The following is a 24,451-nucleotide window of genomic DNA, read 5'->3' as shown; positions in this document are numbered from 1 at the left end:
AGCATCTGTGAAATCGAGCGATGCAGGAAAGTGGACGTCTCTGATTTTGGGGCCGGATAGATACTTTGGAACTTAATTAAGATGTAACCTTGTAGGAGCATGCACATGCCTCTCTGCCTTCATTGGTCATATACGTCATGTTCTTGGGATGCCGTATTCAGAATCAAAGAGCAAAGCGCTCCTGAAATTGTAGATACGATAAAAATGTTATTTACAATTTTCCTTTCCTAGCTTGCCGCTAGCCGGCTTTATATAGCTCCTATTAATTTTGCGTTTTAACCGTTTCTACGCACGTAACCATCTCTATTTGTTTAATCTCTGTTTTGATGGCCCTTGATAGCTTATTCCATGGCCAATTTCTAACAATTGTTTTGAGCTTTCCGTCCACCTCCCCCGTTAAGTTTTCACGCTTTTAAGGCACGAGTACCTGCGCTCCGTATCCTTTCTGCCAACTTCTTCTCATCTGAGTATTTCACCCTACGCATCTAATCCTGAGTATCTAACCCTGAGTATCTAACCCTTCAAGCATGCTCTCTGCGCAGTCCCAGTTCCACAAAAAGCCTGTTAATATCACCCTGTGCCGCCTGACTGGTAGTTTTACCAAAAGCGTCCAATGAAATCAGCCGACTGCCTGCTGGTTAACCCGCAGCCCGAACATTATTTATGCACTTTAAGCAGAGTACCATGTTACGACGATGACGACCACGATGACGATGATGATGATGATGACGGCGTTATGATATGGACCAGCCGGCGCGGCTGTTCCTTAACAAATATCAATTTCTACGTCATATGTCGTGTCCCGATGGAGGTTAATATGTTTATTTATTTGACATGAGCGCTACCTGAAATTAGGGCGGAATTAAAAGCACCCTACGGCGTCTTTTAGAATTCGAACGATACATTTGGGACAAATATGGAATTCTTTCTGTAGCGCGAAACACAACTTCCATTTCGAAACCGTATAGAAATAAAGATAAAAGGAAAAACTGATTATGCAAACGGCCTACCGTTTGCAAAATCACCCCGTACACTCTGGCGCAAATCGCACGAAACATAGGAATTACAGGAAACATTTATAGAAATTGCTTTTCGCTGTAGTGCATGGCATCAGCGTGCTTCGAAGTTCTTGTCCCTTCAGAACACATCCATGGCTCTCCGAATAGTGTACGGTATATTGCTGGTTTCCTTACTAGAGGCGGAAACATAATGAGATATGACATTAAAAAAGGCCTAACGTGTTCTTGAAAAGTGACCAACCAAGGCAGTGACCAACCCGTTCAAGTCTCCATCCCCCTTTCGGTACAGCTGCGGTGGTGGCAAATGTTAGCTGAATTTCTTTCCGCTATCGCAACCTCAACACGATGGCGCACGAACATCTGACGCCATTCGCGCAGCCGGGCGCACGGCAAGCTCCTGTTTGCTGATCCCGGATGAGATGTCGCTGAAAATCCTAGCGAGCCTGTTCTCACATGGTCATCTATCTTGGAAAAGGAGGAGGAAAAAACTTTATTCAAACGCAACATTAAGCGTCGAGAATCTATCTTGAGTGTCCGGCGGCAGGTCGGCGCTGTGACCACAGATTAAATGCGCCGTCTGTTACATCGCGGCTTTTGCGAATCGCCAGACTGCGCCCATAGACGGTTGACGACGACACTGCATGCCCGTGCACCTTGCTGCTTATGCCTAGACTCCCACGCCTGTGTTTTTTTTTTACTACAATTCGGACGAAATTATGGGAACGTTAGCGGTAACCATACTCCCGTGGATGTGTTTTGTGCGTTCCTTCGTATATGACTGTCTGCGTGTCGTTTGGTGTGACGGCGTGTCGACGTCCATTTTCACCTTTTATCATTTCCACAAGAAGCAGCGAGCCAAGCTGAGTGCTAGGCTGACCTCTTACAGCATTACGGCTTACTCTCTCTCTCTCTCTCTCTCTCTCTCTCTCTCTCTCTCTCTCTCTCTCTCTCTCTCTCTCTCTCTCTCTCTCTCTCTCTCTCTCTCTCTCTCTCTCTCTCTCTCTCTCTCTCTCTCTCTCTCTCTATCTCTCTCTCTCTCTCTCTCTCTATCTATCTATCTATCTATCTATCTATCTATCTATCTATCTATCTATCTATCTATCTATCTATCTATCTATCTATCTATCTATCTATCTCTCTCTCTTCGTCACTCTCTCTCTCTCACACTGTGGGTGTGCGTGCGTGTGCGTGCCCTGATTGCTGGTTAAGTCACCTAGCGGTTACGTACTAAGTTATCTAGCTGACAAGCGGCATGAGGAAAAGGCAATGGTTAGGCCCTTGCACAAGTCGTGCGCTAACGTTGCAGGACTGGCAAAAACGCAGACAAGATCAGCACGATTTCTATATATATATACACGGCACGCACGCGGCCACGGGGACCTCCTTAAACGTGAGCACGTACTGTGGGCTCAGTGAAAGCTCGAAGCCCGTCCCACGGCTCTTGGGAACGACGACCATTAGCGATCTATAGCAGTCCTAGCAGCCGTGCTCGGGTCGTTTGGCACTCAGGCGCCCGAGACGGCACGGAAGAACTCGAAAAGCGATCCTCTGAGAATCTCGAGCGCGTTATGCAGCAAATTCTTCGAGGATGGCTTATTGCCCGTGAAGCCAATTTATAACTTGTCACAGCGGCAAAAAATGTGCGCCGAGGTTAAGTGTGACTACCCCTCAAAACAGTCCTTGTCTCCGCCAAAACAAGCCAAAAACGTATATATTCATGGCAGGGGCAAAAATAACTCGAACATTGAGCAGGGGTCTTTCTTTTTGTATTGCCTCTCAAACGGATGCGTTTTATTCCAGTACCTGAGATGTACGGGCGCAATTTATCTTGTCGTTATTGGACCCAGAGACGGCTGCTGTGACTTCTGCAATTTTTCTAAACGGGTAATGACGATAATAATTTTCTTCATTTTCTCAGTGCCTCGGTACTAGCTGTGACATAAAACACCTGACATGTTCTCGCCTGATGTTCCTTTTTTCCGCTAAAGTCTTATTGGGCCCCAGTAGCGCGAAAGAATTTCGCGTGATGTTCTGATAGTGGAGGTTTAGAAGTCAGTAGGAATTTGTTTCCTTTTTTCTGTGCTCAGCGCGTGCCCCGAATGACGACGTCGGCGCCTGTGGAAAGGCGGCCGTCGTAAAACGCAGCTGGCTCGTCTTTGCATCTTTCTGGCCAATGCCCGAATAATTACGCGGAGAGTTACGATAGGGTACAGATGAGCTGAAGGAATGGCACAGTGGCCCTTCGTTTCAGTGCCATATCCAACCTGAAAAATAGCACCAGGAGCAGCCCATATCCTACAGGCGCTAACTTTTTCGCTCAATAGGCCATTTAGTGCTTACGCAAGTGTTGGCCAATGAATCTTTGGGGGTATGATCCGCTAAAGCGTTGGCCAATACAGCTTCACGGATATGTGCCCCATCTAAACCGACTTAAAAGGAACCTAATCATCTCATTTACGAACCCAATGCGTAGAAGAAATCTAAGGGAGCGTTTTTCTAATAAAAAATCTCCGATATGAAAATGGTAGCCTTGCTGAGGCTCTAACCAAGCACGTAAGCGCTAAAAGCTGAGAGATAACTGCTTTATCACATATTCCGAACAGCGAGCTCGTTTTGGCATAACGTTAATCTTAAGCGCAGAAAAAAAAACAAGGAGACAGTAGACAAGGACAAGCGCTTGTCCTTGTCTACTGTGTCCCTGTTTTTTTCTGCGTTTAAGATTAACGTTATGGAATACCAACTAGCCCTAACGCAAGCCCTTCGTTTTGGCAGTTTTTTTAAGACGCACAGGGCATAGATAACGAGGTATGAGTTGAGGATGACGAAAATTGATTAGATGAACATGAAAATGTTCGCTTCGCGGATGACGTCTAGGAGAGAACGATGATGGAGCCTATGTATCCATGCGGTGTATGCAGATGCGTCGTCCGCGCGGAGGCCCGTCGCCGCAAGATGTCGCAATCATCGTCGGCCGTGTTAATAGCTAACCAGTAGACAGCGCTAGGTTTAAAAAGAAGTGCAGGCTTAATCAGACTCTCTAAACAGGACTCTCTTAATGAGCGCGTCATCTTCATCACAGTCATTATCATCATCTCTTCATCGATTTCTTCTTTTTTTTTTCATACATCTGGTGTAGCAAGCTAGGCGCCTTGGCCAGGCTAACCTCACCAGTATCATTAAAGACTATTCTCTCTCTCTCCCGCATCAACTGCAGTGAATCGGAAAAGGAATGTCGCCTATGTATGAGCAAAACCGTTGGACGCGATGCCTGCACAGCGCGCATCGCTAGAAGCGCTGCTGCATCGGCTTGCGGGCACACACGTCCGGTTGCATACGTGTGTGAAGTGAATATAGAAGGTGAACTGGGATATCGCCGTCTTAAATATCTAAAGAAGAGATTCGTCGCGCCAGACCCATGAACACACACACACGACATATATTTACTTGGAGAGATTGACCGAAGAGAGGGTACGCGATACCTCTCAGGACGTCGGCACTTGTAACGAAACCCACATGCATACGCACATACTCACTCCTTAACGACATGGTGGCTGCGGGGAATTTATGCAGCAACCGGTCAAACTATGGCCTATCAATCAGCGCCTACCCTTGCGCAGAAAAATTACTCGTTTGGTCCAAGAAATTTAGCTTTACGCACGATATTCCGCAGTTGGTGCACCCGAACTACCTGCAATTTTTTTCGATTTGATATACTAAAGGTAGTGCATGGCAACCGTGAGAATTACGCTCAGAAATTTCTCACGGCAGTCGCCTCTCATGGGCTTAGAACGCTACCCGGAGATGTCATGGGATAAATATTTCCCAAAAAGCCGGGTTTTCAGCGGTACCTTTAGCACTGTGGTATAGTACTTGGTATTAAACGAGAAGGCTGGGGTTCGATTCCGACATTACGATGGTTTTTTTTTTTTTTTTGCGGTCGTCGTGAGTTTGTTATTGATTTTTTTTCTGGTTTTTACTATATCAACAGATCGACGCACAGGACTTCTAGAATGGGTTGAATTACGTTTAATATAGGTTGTGTTCTGTGTCGTTGGGCTGGGTTAGATTAGGTTTGGTGCAGTTTGGCTTGATTTGGGTAGGTTATGACGCATTCGGTTAGGTTACGCTAGGTTCGGTGATGTCATGTTATGTCACGTTACGTTGGGACGTAATATTATTCAGCAAATTTTAGGCCAGCCAGCTTTTATGGAAACTGCCGTGAGAATTTTCCTGAGGTGATTCTCACGGCTGCGGTGAGACTATACGCAGCCTATACTAAATGAACAAGCCCGAGTGCTTTTGGTCAATCCCATCGAATGAGCCCGAGGAAGTTTTCGCGGGCCATCGCGTTCATTCCGCGTGGGCCGAGGAGAAGAAGAAAAGAGGCACTAGCAGGACGCAGCCCGTTCTCATCCGCTATCAAAATGCCATCCAGGGGGAAATCCGAAACGCACTCGTAAGTAGAGTTCCCCCTCATCGAGCTCGTAGCTCGCACAATTTTAGGGACCGGAAGTGGAGCGGAGGATGGGAGCACGAAGCGAAAGACGCCGGGAGCCTGGGGCTGCCAACGTTAAAGAATTGGTAGTGCCTGTTCTCACGGCAACCGTGAGAATTGCGTCAAATTTCTCACGGAAGTCTTCTCTGATTGGTTAAGTACGTCAGCTGGAGATGCTTTGGGATTAATGTATTCCGAAAACTCGTTCCTACAGCTGTTCCTGTGGCGCTGTGGTGCAGTACTGCTGCTAAACGGGAACGCTCAGGTTCGAGTCCGCAGAAGGAACTGATTTTTTTTTTTTTAGCTTTCTGAATTTTTGAAGCTTTCGCTTATCGTAATTTTCAATGCTTTTTTTCATTCTGGTTATTACTACATCAAGCGATCGACGCACATGACTTTTAGAATGAATTGGATTAGGTTTAATATAGGTTGTATACTGTGTCGTTGGGCTGGGTTAGGTTAGGTTCGTTGCAGTTGTGCTAGAATTGTGTAGCTTATGATAGCTACACATGATATGATATGATGGCTTGTGGTAGGGTAGAATATTGTGGGTAGAATAGGTTAGGTTATAAGTTTGGTGTGGTCAGGTTGCGTTAGGTTACGTTGGGAGGTAATATTCAGAGGATTTTAGGCCAGCCAGCTTTTATGAAAACTGCCGTGAGAATAGACGCAGCCTAAATAATTCATCTCTCGGTTAGCGGCCATCTGATCACCTTAATATTTTGAAGCCTCCTTACGTATTTTGTGCTCTAATCGCAATTAAGACATACGTGAGCTTATGCTGATAACGAAATTGAAATTTTGATAATCTTAACATTTCTCCAAAGTCTCAACCATCAACATGTAACTCTACACTGCTAAGCATTCCGAGGCACTTGTTGCAGATTTACTTTATGCTCGGCCGATATGCGTGTTCATTTTAAAAGTAGAACTAGTCATGTACATAGAAAACACGAAACACAAGGACACAAGTACAAGTAGAGGGAACACAACTGTGGTGTCGCGTCGGCGACGGCCCCGAAGGGCGAAGCAGGAGGCAAACGCCCGATGAAAAAGAGTCAAGCCAAAGAAAGTGCATTTACTCCCAGTGACGTCACATATATACCCGCGGCGTAGCCCCCTGGTGGTAGAACCACGGAAACGCTGAGATGCGAAAACCCCGGATACTACAACAACACAATAACCGAATGCCCATAGCAAACTTTTACCTCCAATGGGCTCCAACGAGAGTCGGTATGTATGTAATGCTCGTTATCCAAACAAGGAAACTTTGCGCCGTACTACATGAGACCAATCCCATTACAGGCGTCAAGAGTAGGCCATAAATCTAGCAAAACACAATCAAATGCACATCAAAGCGAATAAACGTATGGGGATGGGTTCTGAAGCGTTCTTTGGAATTTGTTTGGGAGCCTTATTCGGAACTCCTCCCCGTGCGCTCCCTCTCTTATAGCAAGTTGGATTTCGTTCTTTTACTATTTTCGCCCTTCCTCTTTTTCTTAATTATCAATAAGTTTGTTGAGTTAATGGGTAAATAATTATTTACTGCGTACCGATTGGTGGTACTCTCATTTCAAGACTCTATAGGAGCTCGCCACCTCTCGAGCATGGTTAATAACTTTCTTCTGGAGCTCCAGGGTTGACTGGGCATGAGCTGCGTCCGAGTGCTGTTTTCTCCTGCGTTGTACTAGATGCAGCTTAACTCTGCTTCAAGCAGCTTGGGATCACTGCTCTTGACGTACGTCCTGCCCAATACTTCGGTTGGCACACATAATTGATTACATTTTTGCATGGCTCGTTATGCCTTTTCCGTATCCTGTTCATTAGTATACGGGAGTGTACGCGTGTGCACATGTGTGTGTGCGTTTGTGTGGGTGTACACGTGTGCGTGTGCGCATGTGCGTGCATGTGCATATGTGTGTGTGAATGCAGCTACCATCTGTCATCCAATATAACGGGAGTTCATTAAAAATAAATAAACCAATACAGTTAAACAAGGATGTAACGAACCTCGATGTAACGAATTCCTGGTTTTAAGGAAGTTTTTCAATTCCCCGTTGCCAGTCCCAGAGAAACCCACGTGTTTGCGAACTCTTTGTAACGAAGGCGTTGCTGAGGTTAACCTTGATATAACGAAATCGCTACGCTGATGAGCCATTGCTTTCGGCACTTCTGAAAAATCGGCTGCAGAAATGCACTAATATAGCGAACTTCCCCCGCACCGCAAACTACCGTGCCTTTCCAATGTGAGTGCGAAGTCGGTTAGGTGCTAGGCCCGCATGTCAGCGAGTAGTCGCCCGTCTCCATTGCCATCTGTGCTGCCAGAAAATAAAAAAAAGTTTTGTCTTTTCAAGGCAAGCTCGCAATTTTAAATGCAGTCTCCCCCCGCGAGAAAGAAGAACGTCGCCGCCCCGTACACAATCCCAGCCAGCACCATCTCAACGTTTTCGGGTGCGGAAAAGAGCACCAAGCTTGCGAAAAGGCGCCCTTTTATTTATAATTTTACACAAGTTTGGTCCTTGAAACGTGTTAAGGCACCTAAAAGTGTCAAAAGGTAGAAGTGATGCTAAAGTTACGTTTGTGAATAAGGGGGTAAGTGATATTCCTTCTTTGAAGTGCCATGTAGTTACTAAGTTCATGGGAAAGCACAGGCCCCCGTGTCGATATCAGCGCTGTCCGTCGTTCACTCTTCATTTTGTCCCTGTGTTTCTTGCGCTGTTTTTCACCATGAATCAAAGGAAATCACAGTTTTTCGCTGTTAAATAAATTCTTTAAGGGTGAGTTCAATATCACTAATGTCTAGCATTTTGGTTTCGTTTGCGCTTCGTGCACCCAAGTCTTACCTCAAAACCTGCATGTAACGAAAACCTGCATGTAAGAAAAAGTTGCGAATTTTCGTCAACTTCGTTATATCCAGGTTTAACAGTACATACTTTTTTTCATAGGCTAGGCATACATCCCTTTTTTTGGTAACTAGGCTGCACATAGATGTGGAAGTCTGTCATCAAAGCCGCAGCCGCGTCTGCAAGCCGCGTTTGCAGCGCCTCAGGGAGCTCCTTGTTGCCACCGCTTTGTACATTTCTGTTTGGTTCGCATTAGTCTTTTATGAGTAAAAGTCGAACCTCGCACGAAGTAGTATCGGGACAGCGAATTGGTTCATTATATACGATATTCGTAGTAAAAGTAGATGTAGAAATCGGCTCTAACAAAAAATCTGGCTCGCGCAGAAATACTTAATACAGAAATGCATTTTTGAGGCTTCGAGTACACTATAAACATGGTAACCCTCCCCTTTCTCTTTGTTGCGTTTCAACTTCAATGAACCGGAACATGAGTACATGAAATTACAATAGAACAAAGTTCACTTGACAATGCAGGCCTGCGTCCTTAATTATTTGTTGAGGGACGTGATCTACGTCTGGTGGCTACTCACAGCACTGAGCAGGAGGACGTTTTCCACAGTGTCCACGGACAAATGGGCCTTTATACTTCCGCAGTTACGAACGACGGTTTTTTTTTTCAATAGCTTCTCAGACTCCTGGTCAAGCATTTCTTCGTTATATCCGATATCGCGCGCGGTTCTCACGGTTTCAGTTTCGTTATAAAAGAATAAGTGTCATCGAAATAAAACGTGACCAACCAGAAGTTTCTATTTAATTCGCTATAGCCGATATTTCGCTATATGAGTGTTTGCAATAGCAAGGATCAGCTGTATACACAGTATTCTTCGTCCCTGTGAAAAACTTTTGCGCTTAAGTTTCACTCATGGAAATTGCGAACCAACTAGCTCGTCTCTCCATTTTGCTTCAGTGTATACACAGTCATCTTTCCCGTTGCCCTCAATAAAACGTGTCGCTACGTTGTTACGAGTTCGGAAAAGAATGAGGGATCAGGGGTCCCATCAGGTCCTCCCACGGGACCCACGGCGGTGCCGGCCCCATGCCGCCTGCCGCGGGGAAGATGCGGCCGACGCCCGACGTGAGCGATCACGTGCCGTCGGCGAACAACGCGGCCATGGAGGCGCTGCGCAACTGGCAGCCGGCCGCCCGCGGAGGCACGCCGATCTCGGACAGCGACACCCCTTCGGGCCAGGGCTACCACGTGCCTGCCATGCTGGCCGCCTGCCTGAGCTCCTGCACTGCCGGCACGGCGCTGGGCTTCGCCTCGACGGCCATGCCTTCCATCGAGCATGAGCCCTGGTACAACCTGCAGGCAAGCCCACCGGAGAACCGATGGGTCGCCGACGTCCTACTGCTCGGGGCCGCAGGAGGCGCCCTCTTGTCCGGTACACAGTTCACTCACGCCCTTGCTTATTCGAATAAACCCCTACCGAGTTATTTGTCACGCAACCAACGATCACGCTCACCCATTGGAAGCCGAAGGATTTATGAGGAACAATGCATAATCTGCATAATGCACTTCACATTTCGACTGCTCTCGCCTTAAAGGAGCCATGAAGACAAAATACAAGTTTGGTTCATTCAAAAGATTGCCTCGTTAGAATCATATTGACACCACTTTTACCGTAAACTTCGCTGAAATAAGCTGTATAATTAGGAAAAAATGGAAGGGCCATGTGACCCACTCGCTCATTTCCAGCAACAGAACCTATGATGTCATACCAGCCAGCTCTGCGATTGGCGGAGGCCGGCAAAAGCCAACGCAAATTAGGCCGAGCTTATAAGCTTGCCGAACGAGCTATTTGCGCTTAATTTTAGGCAACATTCTTTTTAAAGCAGTCAGAATGGTGGGACCGACATTGGAAGCTACGAAAGCACACGTAAACATAGACGTACCGATGCCTACTGCTGTTGGTGCTGCGCGAACTATGCTTGGTTTAGCTTCACAGGTCTGCGGGGCTTTGGGGTAGTTTTAGACGACACTGGCCGATTGAAGCAAGCAACGGTGTCTTACGTGACCATATTGCCGAGCGAGCACTCTGTTTTACGAAACGATTATTTTCTCCCTGAACAAAAACAAGCCAGGTTCAAATACGGTCAAAAACAAACCGGAGGCAGAAAACGGCTTACCACGGTATGGTGGTGCCATCTAGGTTCACTAACAATAAACAAGGCTTTCCACTCGGCTGCAGAGTAGTCGGTTCCTGTGATGTCATTGCAGACCACAAAAACACACGGGAAAATCAAAATTTTACTGTAAATCGAATAATTTCTCACTGAATAAAACATCGTTTGCATCCTGACAAGCGATGGGGACACTATAAAACACGAAATCTTTCGAATAAAACAAATTTGTATTTCGTCTTCATGGCTCCTTTAAACTGCAGTCCGCCACAACCAAGAGCGATGTTTCGGCTTGTCCACAGAGCGGTAGGTAACGTATCCGGGATAGTCAGCAAAGTTCTGGGCGTGCGCTGGGGCAGCCAAGGGGATGCAGAAGGTGAGCGTCGTGAGCGCCGTTTATCTGTCGCGGAAGATGCGCCGGTGGCTATCATACGCTGCCGTTCTGTGCTGGCATCAACTTCTATGTAGTTCACGACACTATTGACGACTGTACAGTCCCGATCAATTTGAGGGTGATCGCTGGAACAGCTACCAAAAGCTGCAGCAGCCCCACGTTACGTCACCCCTTTCCGTAGCGAAATAAACATTAAAGTAGTCTTCCTCTTCCTTGTCATTATTCTTTGAGCAGCTGTTACTCCCTTCTAGCAAGTTCCGGCTTGCAGCTTTTTCTTCTTTTTTTGTGAATCAACAGTCATGCGCATCTGAGCTGAAGAACACCGTGAATGTGTTATTGAAACCTGTGCATGGCCTGGTACTTCCAGTAAGAATGAAAAGCCCGTGCACTTGCACATGAACGTCGTTAGTAGCAATGCCATGATAAGGAAACGAACACAAGCAAAGGTGCTAAGCTAGACATGGGGGTGACGTTTGTAGCCCGGAAGAGCCTACGACGTGAAGGAGGCTGCTCAATTTTTACCGCAACATTTCCGAAATCGGTGGCTATGCAGCCTGAAATGCCCGCCGGTCGATGCTCCCGCCATCACCTTCAAATTGATCATGACTGTAGTATTTTGTAACTTTGCTGGCCCCGAGTATTTCTTGCGAGTGTTGGCTTAAACGCGGTGTTCCAAGCACGCTATTCCTCCCCTCCGCGTGGGACAGGCCTCCCGCTGTGGTTTCTGGGCAGCCGGAAGACGCTACTGCTGTGCGCCCTGGGGACTGGGGCCTCGTGGCTCGTGGTGGCCGCTTCCGGAAACGTCGTCATGTTGCTCGGGGCACGAGCCGCGTGCGGGGCGTGTCTCGGCCTCACCACCATCGGCGCCAGCCTGTACGTGGCCGACGTGGCGCCAATGGAGAAGAGGAGCCTCTTCGCGGGCCTTGTCGAGGTATACTGCGCATGCGCAAGAGAATCATGCGCCGCATTAGGTTCGACCGAACACAAGGAGAGAGGAGTTACACTGCAGCATTGCTGAAATGTGATTGATGTTGAACAATGTTCCCTCACTAATTAACGGAGGAGTAGAAGAACAAGCCGAAATCACCGCGGCGTGAGGCGCGTTGTCGTGTTGCGTGGCTCATGCGAAAGAGCAGACAAGTTTCCAGGGGCGAGCGGCGTTTATTGCCCCATTTTTCGTGGGTTGCGTGGCCGGTTGAGGCAAGCCTGCCGGCAAGTGGCGGCGCACGCTTTTCACAGCAAAGATGTATGCCTTTGCCACCTAACGGTTTCATCGCCGTGGGCGAAAACGATCTCCGTAGGCAAAAAGGCCTGGGCACCAAGGCATGCAAGGCATAAGACGCCAAGTGCATGTGTTGGGCTAATCAGGCATACAGCAGAGAGCTCAGAATTCGTTTAAGGAAACCGCAAAACAATCATCGAAACCGCGTTATCGATAATAAGGCGCCTGTGAACAATGGGATTTACACCACCATGTGTTTCTGCTAAAGATGGTTTGCAGATAATCGTCGAAGGCGAGGCAGGACTAGTGTTACCAAATAGAGCAGTTGTTGCCCAAGACGCCGAGCTCATGCGTAAGGGTAGGCAGGACCCAACATTGCGGCATCTTTGGACACGCTTCTGCTACTGAAACGCTGTGTTGCACGCGTTATCTTTGATTCGCATTCGGAACGACGCCAACGACGCCAGTCGTGCGATGGGCAGAGCAGGGAGGAGAAGCTAGGCCGAGCTGAGTTGAGCGATTAAAACGCATAAAGAACAAAATAGCGGCGACCATAAACCGTCGCAGTGTAAACAAATGTCACGTAATGCGAACTGACCACTGATCTTGGCGGTGACACGGAACAATAGGAGGGAAGAGTGTCGATACTCTGTAACCTTATCTAGCGACACTAACCCACCGCAAGCGACAAGCCCGCCGAGAAGACGGTAGACATTTCAAACTCTCTTTCACCACCCTTGGTTTACAACAGCTTTGCTGGACATCCACTTTCGCAGGGTGGGATGGCGGCCATTTTTTAGATGCAACGCATCTCATGCTCGCCCCTCTGTCCTTCCTGCGTCTGTCCGGCGTTGTCCGCACAGCTGCGCCTCTGCTCCTCTCCTCTCTGCGATAGCGAACACTCTCTCCCAAACAGCTGCGGGTTGGCGCAGCGCGCTCTCACTCCGTTGCTAGGCGCCGGTGGGTGGCGCTGCACTCGGCGCTGCGCGCGCTGCGCATCTGCAGTACTCTCTCTCTCCGCGCTCTCCTCTCCTTCGGGTGCTGTGAATATAAAGCGGCATGCCGCGCTCCGACGGTCTCAGTCGACGGTCGTCCGCGTTACGCTTGCACTCTCTCGCAGTACTCGACGCAATCGTCGAGCCCCTAACTGTGCACTTTACTGACCACAAGGCGCTCATTCTCGTCTGCAATAAAGACCGTACCTGAGCATACGTGTGCTGCATGTGCATTGCATGGTGAAAATGGAAAATTACGCCCACCTCCCCTTCGAGTGAGAATCCCTGCTATAAGCGCAATCAATACGATGGAAAACGCCAATAGAACCCCCCATGAGATGCGTTGCATCACACCAGGGTTCCCGCGACGGGAGGAGGGCGTAATTTTTTTGTTCGTTTCGAGTCATTGGCCTTATCGTACTGTCGGTAAACTGCGGCTCTAGGCCCAACATCACACACGTAATTTGTGATTTGGAGGTTTTCGAGACAGCGTTACCACAGCCGTAAGCGTGTGCCGTCATATAGGTAAGACAGAGCACGTCCGAAACACGTTTGGTTCGAAAACAGAACACGGAACCGAGAGCCACTGCGTCAGCGTAGGAGTGGATGTTAATGCTCTTATGGTATATATGTACGTCTGTATGGCCGCATCATAACGCTTGCAATTAAACTGTCCCTGTTAGCTACAGCTCGCAAATATTTCACGCACCTGTTTGTACCGCTGTGGTTGTGTGAACACGGTACGCGGCTGCTGACGTGCCCAGAAAGGCAATGCAAAGCAATTCTATGGTAGTGAAGCTTCCATAGAAGCCCATACGTTCAGAAAATGGCGGCTCTTAAGCTGCTCATGCGGCTTAGCGCCATCTGTGTGAGGAGGGAACACTTCCAGCGGAACAAAAAATAAACCGGACGTGACGCAAGATCCGGTCAGAAAGTGACGTCATTTTGGTGGCATTAGCGCGAAAATTTGACTTCAAAATAGCTTTAGCAGGCCAGTGATCACTGAGGGCTCATGTCATTGCCATCTGACCCAAGTTGGCGAGCCCTTGGCGTGTGTGCTTCAAGTCAACGCTAGCTTAACTAGAGCAGACTCGTGACTAGAGAAACGTACCTAAGCATACTGTCGTATGATTCTCCTCGGTTTTGATAAAAGCGGCTTGCATTTTCTCTGAAACTTTGTTCTGTATTTATTACTTCCACTGCTGTATAAAAGCAATCAGTTGTTTACCTTGATTGCAGCGGGTGGTAAACCGGGAACCAGGCATGTACTCCCCACCCTGCTCCCGGAATTTTTTTTCTGCCATGGGATACAGAGTACAAAATGGCACTCCACCACTCTGCACGCCCCCCCCCCCCCCCCCCCCTCATATCAAAACCGGGCCCCCTCCTCACCGCGATACAAATTTGTACCAACGCCACTGCTGGGTTGTTTAACTGCGTCGCACATACGCAGGTTGCATGCGCGCCTTAAGAATAGATCAAGGTTATATAATGCTTGCTCGGTTTGTGTGCTTCAGTTCTAAGAGAAGAAATAACGCATAGTCATGCTATAATCAAGACATTTAAATTTTATTCCAGGATAAACATAAAACAACTTTACCACACTGTACAAAATCAGCACGTATACAAATAAGTACAAAATGTTCGTGGGTACTAAATGCATTAAGATTTTCTTTACGCGCCGAAAAATTGACTTTACCCGTAACACATACCGTTATGAGCAATGAAAGCCTCAACAGCAGAACTACTTCTAAACAAGAGAAAAGAACTAGGCACTGCATCTTGACACAGAAAACCAGGCCCCAGGAATGCCGATTCACGAAAGTGCAGCGAGCACATCGCAGCTGTCCCAGCGTCTTATCAATTAGACATGGGTTTCTACAGAACTTCGCCGCGGTAGAGCACGTCTCGCGAGGCAGCCTCGCCATGCCGGCATACAGCGTTCCTCCTTACAATTTCGCCGTACCTTCCTCATGCGTTTTAAAGACCATAGTCTTTCTTGGGCTACTTAAACCCGGAAATTTTGGTCTGTCTGTCTGTCTGTCTGTCTGTCTGTCTGTCTGTCTGTCTGTCTGTCTGTCTGTCTGCCTGTCTGTCTGTCTGTCTGTCTGTCTGTCTGTCTGTCCATCCGTCCGTCCGTCCGTCCGTCCGTCCGTCCGTCCGTCCTGCAATTTCCTGGTTGTATTGTTTAGGCAAGTGTCGCAACAGATAAGTAAAAAGAGAAAAAAATGGATCAATGCAAAAGAAAGCGACGGCAGTAAGTAAAAACACATAGCAGGAAAGATGTGGCAGCAGCGCAACAGGGCGCAGCACAACACAGTACTGCGATGGAAATTTGCTTGCGCCTACAAGCGCGGGAAGCTGCGATCAGTACAAATGTTGTAATGCAATAGAGAAGGCACTGAGATAGATAATTAAAGCGAATCGTTTGAATTCGAGTGGCGCACAATATTTGCGCTATTTGAATACGCTGAGAAGTCCTAGAGTAATTGACACCACTTGCTCCGAGCCAACCTGAGGTGAAATCAAAAGATAACTGTGATATAACAAAGCTTTAGAGCCATTTGTTTTCGAAGCACCGCCGCGTTCCCTTACACAACCCCCCGTGCACGTATTAACAGGGTTATAGTTTCGCGTTACCTGTGGAAATGAGAGGAAAATGGTGCAGTGAAACGCCAGGCGTACGGGAGTTGCTGTTGCAACATTGTACAACACATCGTTTCCGTAGGTACCGAGGAAAGCGCTGCGCTCCAACCGTTGGCAGCATCGTCCCGTAAGACACCGTGGCCACGGGGAACGCTATTAAACGTGTCCACCCACGATACAACGCACCTCGCAACTCCACGCACAGCAAGAACTAATTGCGCATTAACAAGAAAAAACGAATGCGAATGCGCACCAGCAAAACATGTGAGGGGCGTTTCCTAGCAGACGAACTTTAGGCGCGCCTTTCCGAACACTACAAGGACTGCATCACAGAGCAATGACATGTGCCATCTTCAGAGGGCGCCACAAAAAAGATGTTTGAGAATGAACAACATTTTCATAAAATATTTGTACACTGTCCTGAATAAATGTGACTGAAAAACTAATATCGTTCGTAAACTATAAACATTCTTATTGGTGAATAAAATTTGGTTTTTTGTTATTGTTCCCTCCTCACCTAGTCGTGCTTCAATCGCCACTCCCACAAGACCCCATGGTGATGTCGCTGGCAATAGGATCTGAACCGCTTTTCGCCCGAAGCTTCGCTACCATTTATATTTACCTTGGGCAATGCACGTGTTACCTTCTGACAGATGCCGACTTTTTGTGTCGTTGTTAAATGTAAGGACTCTCGTAACACTTACGGTAACAACCATCCCGCATGGGAAACCTTGATGCCATCAAACAAATTGTCTTCTGACAGGTATTTTTCTGTACGTTACATGTCGATGTAAATACCCCGTCGGTAAAGCCACCTTGGCTTGTCTTGGCTAGTCAATGGCTAGGGATATCCCCTGCAGGTGTCCACTAACGCGGGCATCCTGGCGAGCCTGACTCTGAGCCCCCTCTCGTGGCGAGTGCAAGCGATCGTGTGGGCGCTGGCCCCTCTGGGAGTGCTGAGCGCCGAGCGGTACCTCATCGAGAACCCGCGCTGGCTCATGGCCTTGGGGCGCAGGGACGAGGGATTCGCGGCGGCTGCGCGCCTCTACGGCTTCGAACTGCCGCCCGACTTCAAGCGGACGAGGCCGCAAGACGTCGACGCCACCACCGCCATCTTGGAAGGACCATGGCCAGTAGTCAATCAATCAATCAATCAATCAATCAATCAATCAATCAATCAATCAATCAATCAATCAATCAATCAATCAATCAATCAATCAATCAATCAATCAATCAATCAATCAATCAATCAATCAATCAATCAATCAATCAATCAAATGGTTTTTATTTCCACCAGTAGAACAGCCAGTGACATAGCGGTGTGTCCTGAAGAAGAAAAAACACTTTTTTGCGGCTTGCCAAAACTTGGCTCTCTCAGACAGCCGTGACAGGTTGACGCTCGAAAAGCAAAATAAAATGCACAATGATGGACATATTCTGCTTCATATAAGGATACAAAAGATAACATTATGGAAGCAACAGCACAGCAACAACCAAGAGAGCAATAACCAACAACCAACCATCTTGGCATAAACACATGGTTTCCTAAGAGAAGACGCATCTTTTCAACCGATACATGTCATTTAAATGTGACACAAATGCATTTCGGTCTATTTTATTGCTTAGCATCACGTGAATTTATGTAGAGCTGTTAAAAGAATATTTCCCCTAGCGTACGGGAGATGGAGTCGTTTTACATTTTATTTTTAGGAAGCGCAGTAGTAACTCACAATTTCAAAAAAAAAATATATATTGGCTGACGATTACGAAACTCCCCTTGAGCGCAGCACGAACTGCCCAGTTTTCTCGGTGGTAGCTCATAGCTGCTTCTTCGGCGCTGCGCACCTCTGGATTATGGCGTGGGTGATGCCGAGCCTGTGTTCGGGCGGCTCGTAAAGCTGGAGCGACAGACGGAGTGATTGCGTTATCGGGGAACGCACGCACGGTGGCCGGTCGCCGCGGTAGAGCACGTCTCGTGCGGCAGCCTCGGCATGCCGGCATACCGCGTTCCTCCTTACACATTCGCCGTACGCTCCTCATGCGTTTTAAAGATGATAGTCTTTCTTGGGCTACTTAAACCCGGAAATTTTGGTCTGTCTGTCTGTCTGTCTGTCTGCCTGTCCGTCTGTCTGTCTGTCTAACTCGATTCAGCCACCCGGCCAAAGTAAAATTAGTATTGCGCAATGGTCGTATATACTCACAGCCAAATGTAAACGTCTAAGCCCAGTTTTATGTTCATACTTGTCAACTTTGTTGAACAAGAACAAGGCATTACGCAAATATAAGACAAGAAATTAGTACACAAGGGATATTTACAGTGTTCCTTTTTTAAAAAATTCAGGGGTGCTAGGTTTTCGATAACAAATGATATTCTACATCTACTGCAGAAAACCGCCGCCTCCTGGCGGCATATGAAAAATCACGCGGCAAGAGCAACGAAAGGTTCCACTAGCTAGGTTCCGCGTTCTGCTTGGAATGCACGCGGAGCACGGCCACGCGGTTCTATAAACCTTGTAATCGGCCACCTCCATTCACGCGCATCCCCGCCGTACTGCAGCGCTGGCATCGCTGAACCCGGCCTGTAGCAGTGGAAAGCAGTAAATTCAAATCGTCTTGCGCAAACCTTTAGTGTGTTTACCTTGGGATGAGCGCGACGGTACAGGAACAGCATGAGAGGTGAGCGGGAAAGCAAAGGGGGGCATTTCCTTGGCAAATGTCTACATAGACTATCGTCTTTTGACGACATTTGCAACGAAATGAGCAGATACGCGGCTAATTTTTTTCTGCTCGCTCTATGGTGTCCTTCCCGTTATATCTGTTACAACGAGGCCGACGGCTAAGAACGCCATGAAACCACAGATGCGGCCGTTTAAAAGCTGCGCTTTTAAAACAAAAACAACAACAACAAAAAAAGAACAGCGTGTACGCTACTCTGTACGTATACACGATTTTGAGGGACCGTAGCAAACGCCCCGGAAAGGATTAGTGATGCTCTCTCGATTGCTAATACAGTTTCATACATCCGTAATAATTAGATGAACACGTAAAAAACTGCCCGTTCTTAGTACAATTTTATCCTTTTACTGTACGCAGTCGTGCTTGCATTTCCGGGAATGATTTGGGACAAATTTCCAACTCCCAAATTCTACCCCAGAAGTGATAAACTGGCACAGTAATTTCGCATTGCGCCGCATTATATGGTCGGCATTTTTAACCTAGCGAAGACGCTTAGTAGAATCCACCGCTGATCGTTAACTGCCGATATTAGCTTCCAAAAGTATGATCCGCTGAAAGCATGATCCGCGCTCGCGATGGACTTTCGACGAGATGATTTTTACGCTGTTGACATTGCAAGGCAATATAATCTTTCTTACCTAGACTTATGGCGGTCACTGACTAAACGAAATTACCGGGGCGGAAAAATAACACGACCGCACAACCAGTCAAAATACTATTCGAAGGTTGAGCAGAAGGATCGACATTTGGGCGAGTTAATATTGGTTGGTCTTGATCGTGATCATGATTGGCCTAACTCTGCGCAGCTCATGTGGCCTGTCACTCGGAGCCCACCTTTGTGGAACCGCTGCTTGCTCCACAAATGCTTTACGCGATCAGCAGTAACTGTTTTGTAATTATAGTACTTTAGACTCCGTGACAACGCAAAAGGATTAGAAGCTTTTCCCTTGACCGCGTTGTGAACAGGTTGAGCTATTTGCCAAATGAAGCGTTCACGTATCTCGAGCTGTGTCTCCACAATGGGCTGCCTGCTTATCCTGCTATCGACCAGCAGTGTGCGATGGAGAGAGTTATCCTTTCATGTCATTTGGAAGTGTAATGCGTTCGCGTGAAAAAAAGTAAACAAAACGCCGTGATTTTAAAGGTTAGATTATATGAAAAGGGGATTGTTAATGCCAATCGGCTATAATGACCAAAGAATATATGGTATTTTCAATTGACTACAAGGAACCAGAAGTTATTGTAGTGTTGTATCGTATCGTCGCTCATGAAAGATCCCCAGGTGGTCAAAATTAATCCGGAGCCCTCCACTATGGCGCTCCTCATCACCTATGAAGCGTCGGCGCGTTAAACCCCACAATCAATCAATCAATCAATCAATCAATCAATCAATCAATCAATCAATCAATCAATCAATCAATCAATCAATCAATCAATCAATCAATCAATCAATCAATCAATCAATCAATCAATCAATCAATCAATCAATCAATCAATGCTGTATTGTAAAGGATAAAGTTGCTTCTAACATTTCAGGGGGTTCCGTTCCCTGTCGCAGCTTTGCGTGTGATAAATGGATTTTGCTCCGTCTGCTTGCCGTCCAAGTGCACCCAACGAACCCTGGAGTTGGTCGTTGGTACAAAGTCGTTGCGATTTATCAACAGCGTCCACCGATACCTCAACTAGGTGTCCGTTGGGAAGCGATGCAGCAAAAACACGTCGCTTCCACAGCTCATTTTCTGCAGGCAGTGTCGTGCATATGTGTGCTGTCGGCGACTTTTTCTCGCTTTCTCTGGTTGTTGGATAACCCACCACCGCAGAGGGCTGACCAAGCGACGTTTGCGCCTTGAACGGCATCGCAGCATTGGCTAAAACAGTTGAAAGATGCGCAAAAACTAAGCACACGGTGTGAAACACTCCTGAACTACGCAGCGGAGCACACCGCACCGAGTGATGTTAGCAGCCCAGCGCGCACAGGCAACGCTGGTCCGCCGGAAGCGGAAGGCGCGCGGGCTGCCGAGAGAAGCGGTTTGCAAGTGTTTTCCTCCTTTCGCGGCTGCTTATGAAAAATGGTGTATAGATACCTAAATGGCAATTTTCAGTGCCTGTTATAGGCACCTAAATCCTTTCTTTTTCGGGCCTAAAGTACTGGTCTCTAGTGATATGACTCAAATAATGCGGTATGTACGTTTTCGTACATAGCGCGCGATCCAATAATGACAAACCGGCATCATGGAAACAGTACGGCATCGCTCTAGAGGGAGTGGCCAGGATAATGAAAATGAACGTGTGGTGCTTCAAAGCTTTCTCAAATAAGCACAGGGCCGTACCCATAGGGTTTTCTTTCAAGGTCTTGCTTTCCGTGCAGCCAGTTGACTTAGTGTGGATTTCCCACTAAGTGAAAAAAATTCCCATGTGACCCCTTTGTTACATTTTGAACTATGGTGGCGGCGTCTCCCATCCTAGCCGCTAACGTAAATATGCACACTATATCGTGGCGGCCAGCTGTATTAAAATATATCTGAGTTTAGAAGCAAGGGGGACGTGGTGCCACACCAAAGCCTGAGCCGTGTGTTCCACACCAGTCTTTCATCTCCCAAAAAATTGAGACATCATGAGCCAGGGATATTCCAGTGTCCTTGCGTGGGCCTTAGGGGACGTTTTTATCCGCAATATTCCGCGGGGTCAGCTGGCACTTACCGGCTCTTTCTCTGAGAGGACACGGATTGATTTTGGCCTGACACAGCGTTGGTTGTGACTTCGCCCGCGTCGTGACTATACTCGGTACCGATTAATTTCGGCAGCAATTTGCAGTTCTTGAAATGCGCTGAATGCTAACGAACTGGTGAGAGTTCATTCGCCCTTCCGTTAATGTAAACTGAAGGAACAGATAAGAACTCTGCGTCAACCTGGACTCTCAAGGCAGTGAGTGCCCGCTATGTAGCGAGGCGTTGGTCGATAGTGAGTTACCAACAGTGATTCCATTGAAGGTTCATTTAGACGCACGCGTTTTCGAGCAACACTGGGATGTTCGAACCACCTTTGTGGGATCGGTCAACCGCCCATGGATGAGACTGGAGCGTCAGGGTCAGAAAGGAGCGACCATCGAGGGCTGCGTTTAATGGAACATCGAGGGGAAGCCAGGCAAAAATAAGAAGCTGAGCTTGCGCTCACGTGCCATGGGACATGGCATGGTACTTTCGGATGGGACAGGCCAATCGTCCTGGGCTAGCATAGGAAGATTCGCCTCAGTTCTTAAAAGATGGTTCAAAGCAGCAGGCTCATGGCGGTCGATGGCGATGGCGCTGTGTTGCTCTTCAAAAGATTCTACATCCTTCGCCGGGTTGTAGTTGTTGACACACATCTGACACGTGCATGCGTGCAGGCAGCTGATTCCGTGCCTGCTGCTCCAGGTCCTGCGCGAGGCGACGTGCGCGCAGATGTTCTTCTGCCGCAGCGTGCAGACCATGGAGGGCGTCGTGGAGGACGTGGCCGCGCCCGTTGCCGCCGCCGTCATGACGCTCATCCACGTCGTCTTCGCCACGCTGTTCTGCGGCATCACGCATGTCACGGGCCGGAGGCACCTGCTCGGCGTGTCCGCCCTCCTGGTCGCCTTCGGCTTCGTCGCCTTCCCGCCCTTCAAGTACCTCGCCTTCAGGTGCCAGAGCGCTCATGCCAGACGACAGCGCGTTCCCATCGAGTAGAGCCCTTCTTCAAAGCCTGTTGTATCCTCTCTACGCCCGGAAAAGGGACAGACAACCGATTTTTGTCGAATGTATTTTTTCTATCCCAAACGAAAGGGCATCTTTTAAAACACCTTAACCTCGAAATGGTTTTGCTGGTAGCGCCCTAGAGCTTTTGAAATCAGAATTTTTAGATCTACCAGCCTTGCGTGTCCCGCCAAAAGGGATTCTGGCAACCATGGCGGTGAACCGTGCGGCCATGTTACTTTTAACTGATCGGGAGATTAAAAAAGGTGTTTAGAAAATTGTCCACGGCTAAAACAACAATTATATTCTACAGTTAGTATTCCCAATGCGGTTTTTGAATGAAGCGTTGAAACCGACGAGTGGCTTGGACACGTAACGTAGTGTCTCGTTTTGACAATACATGGCGCCATCTTTCAGACTTCCGTAGTGCCAAATTAAAACTATCTGCGCCTATTTATTTCGAAATTCGTTTCGGTTGCCCCAGTATATAAAACGTAGACTTTCAGCGGAGTTGGAGGACATGCACTCGACAAAGATCGGTTGCCTGTCTCTTTAACGGGAACGGTTCCGTGAAAAGTCCTTCCTGAAGCGAATCCGGCTTCTTTTTCGTGTAACCGGTTTTGGGGGGAACCAAACCCTGTCCGTTGAGTCCTGGTTTTAGAGCGCTGAGAGGGGAGGAAACATGCTTTTAAGCGGCCATCCCTCGTCCTTTCGTGTTACGGTTGAGTTTCCAGCCAGATGTGGGAAACTCAAGATTTCCCACCAGATGTGGGAAACCGAGCTTTGACGTCTAGGGGCGGCCGAGAAAGGAGACGCAAAACTGAGCATCCGTGGCAGTGAGCATGAGACTAAGTTCACACGCACAAAAGCTGGCTGTAATTCCACCCGCCTCTCGGTATTGAGGTGCCGACGGGCATCGCGCTTACACTTGGCGTCCGCGCGCTCGCTGTTCGTTGCACCGCGTTCGCGCCCATTTGCGACTATTTTAGGGGCGAAGCCCCGGCTCGGGCTGTTGGCACCTAATGTCGTCGTTGTAACCGTAGTCTCATGTAGTCGTGGTACTAAAACACCGGGACACTCGTTTGCATCTCGCGCTAGAACGTAACGCGAAATAAAAAACACCCAGGCACTCGTTTACGCCTCACGCTGGAACGCTTTCCAACGCGTGCTAAAATACGGGGACACTCATGTACGCCTCGCGCTAGAACGCTTTGTGCTTAAAGACACAAGACGTTTACAGCAAAGCTATATACCTCTGCCCCTCCAGCGGTTTCATCTCCGTTGGCAAAAACGCCAAGGCGCCAAGAATACGCTTACACACTGCATGCTTTGACCCTCCCCAGGTTTCACGTTCGGGGAGATGGCCCGAAATTTTTTTAACAGCGAAGCTGTATAGCAAATCGTAATTTTTGTGTCAAAAATACCAAGAAATTGCCGACGCGCGCACGTGAGCGCGGGCCTCGGGCCTCGCGGTGAGCCCCGGCAGTTAACAAACCAAGAAAATACCTAGCGTTCGCGTGTAAATGCCGCGCAATGACCTCCTAGCGTCCCCTGCGCACGTTTGTCAAGCCAAGCATACCCACTTAGGGAGGTGGGTCAAGATTTCGGTGACCACTCGGCAGTTAAAAAAAAACAAGAAAATTCCGAGCGCTCATGTGTTTGTGCCTCGCGGCGATCGCCGAGAGACGCCGGCGGCGTACATGCGTTTCCTAGTCGGTACAGCCAGCCGTCACCTGAGTTTGCTTATGGGGTTATATGTCTGCATAAACGTACCTAAAGCATACAAAACCACCCGAACTGCAATAAATAACACCCAAAACGGAACTGCAACGGTTGAAAACCACGGTGTAGAAAAATATTCAACAGAAATAGCCGAAACCGACCTAAAAGGGGAAAATCCGCAAAAACGTACAAGAAGCAGTAGCTGAAACTGACCAAAAGGCAACGATAATACCCGAGATCCCATTTATATTGCATAAAGATGTCATCAATAGATTATACGCGTGATAACAAATGTTAACATTACAATATGACAAACCCTTGAAAATGAAAAAAAAAAAAAAGTGCCCATCTCCCCGCGAGGGGGACTCGAGTAAATGCGTCGCATAGGAGGTGGGTGTATTGCGCTAACGTTTAGTGTTTGGGGAGTTGGTGGTAGTGAATGCGTTGTATCAGCAGCTTCTTGACGTAGTTTGAATGAGGCAAGGATA

General features: G+C 47.9%; 1 protein-coding gene across 2 annotated transcripts in view; it reads left to right on the top strand.

Moving 5' to 3' along the window:
• LOC144152472 (solute carrier family 2, facilitated glucose transporter member 8-like) overlaps nt 1-24,451 on the top strand; it is a 285,436-nt gene that overhangs the window by 259,059 nt on the left and 1,926 nt on the right. For both annotated transcript variants that reach the window (XM_077683742.1, XM_077683743.1), the window contains exons 2-5: nt 9,420-9,799; nt 11,640-11,863; nt 16,656-16,924; nt 21,917-22,189. In XM_077683742.1, coding sequence (XP_077539868.1) covers nt 9,420-9,799; nt 11,640-11,863; nt 16,656-16,924; nt 21,917-22,189 — 1,146 coding nt within the window. The remainder of the gene's footprint in view (nt 1-9,419; nt 9,800-11,639; nt 11,864-16,655; nt 16,925-21,916; nt 22,190-24,451) is intronic.

The sequence above is a fragment of the Haemaphysalis longicornis genome, unplaced genomic scaffold (genome assembly GCF_048455015.1).
Source record: "Haemaphysalis longicornis isolate Haplotype H1 unplaced genomic scaffold, Haemaphysalis longicornis Haplotype H1 scaffold_9, whole genome shotgun sequence".
Lineage (NCBI taxonomy): Eukaryota > Metazoa > Arthropoda > Arachnida > Ixodida > Ixodidae > Haemaphysalis > Haemaphysalis longicornis.
This window is presented reverse-complemented; position numbering and strand designations above follow the sequence as displayed.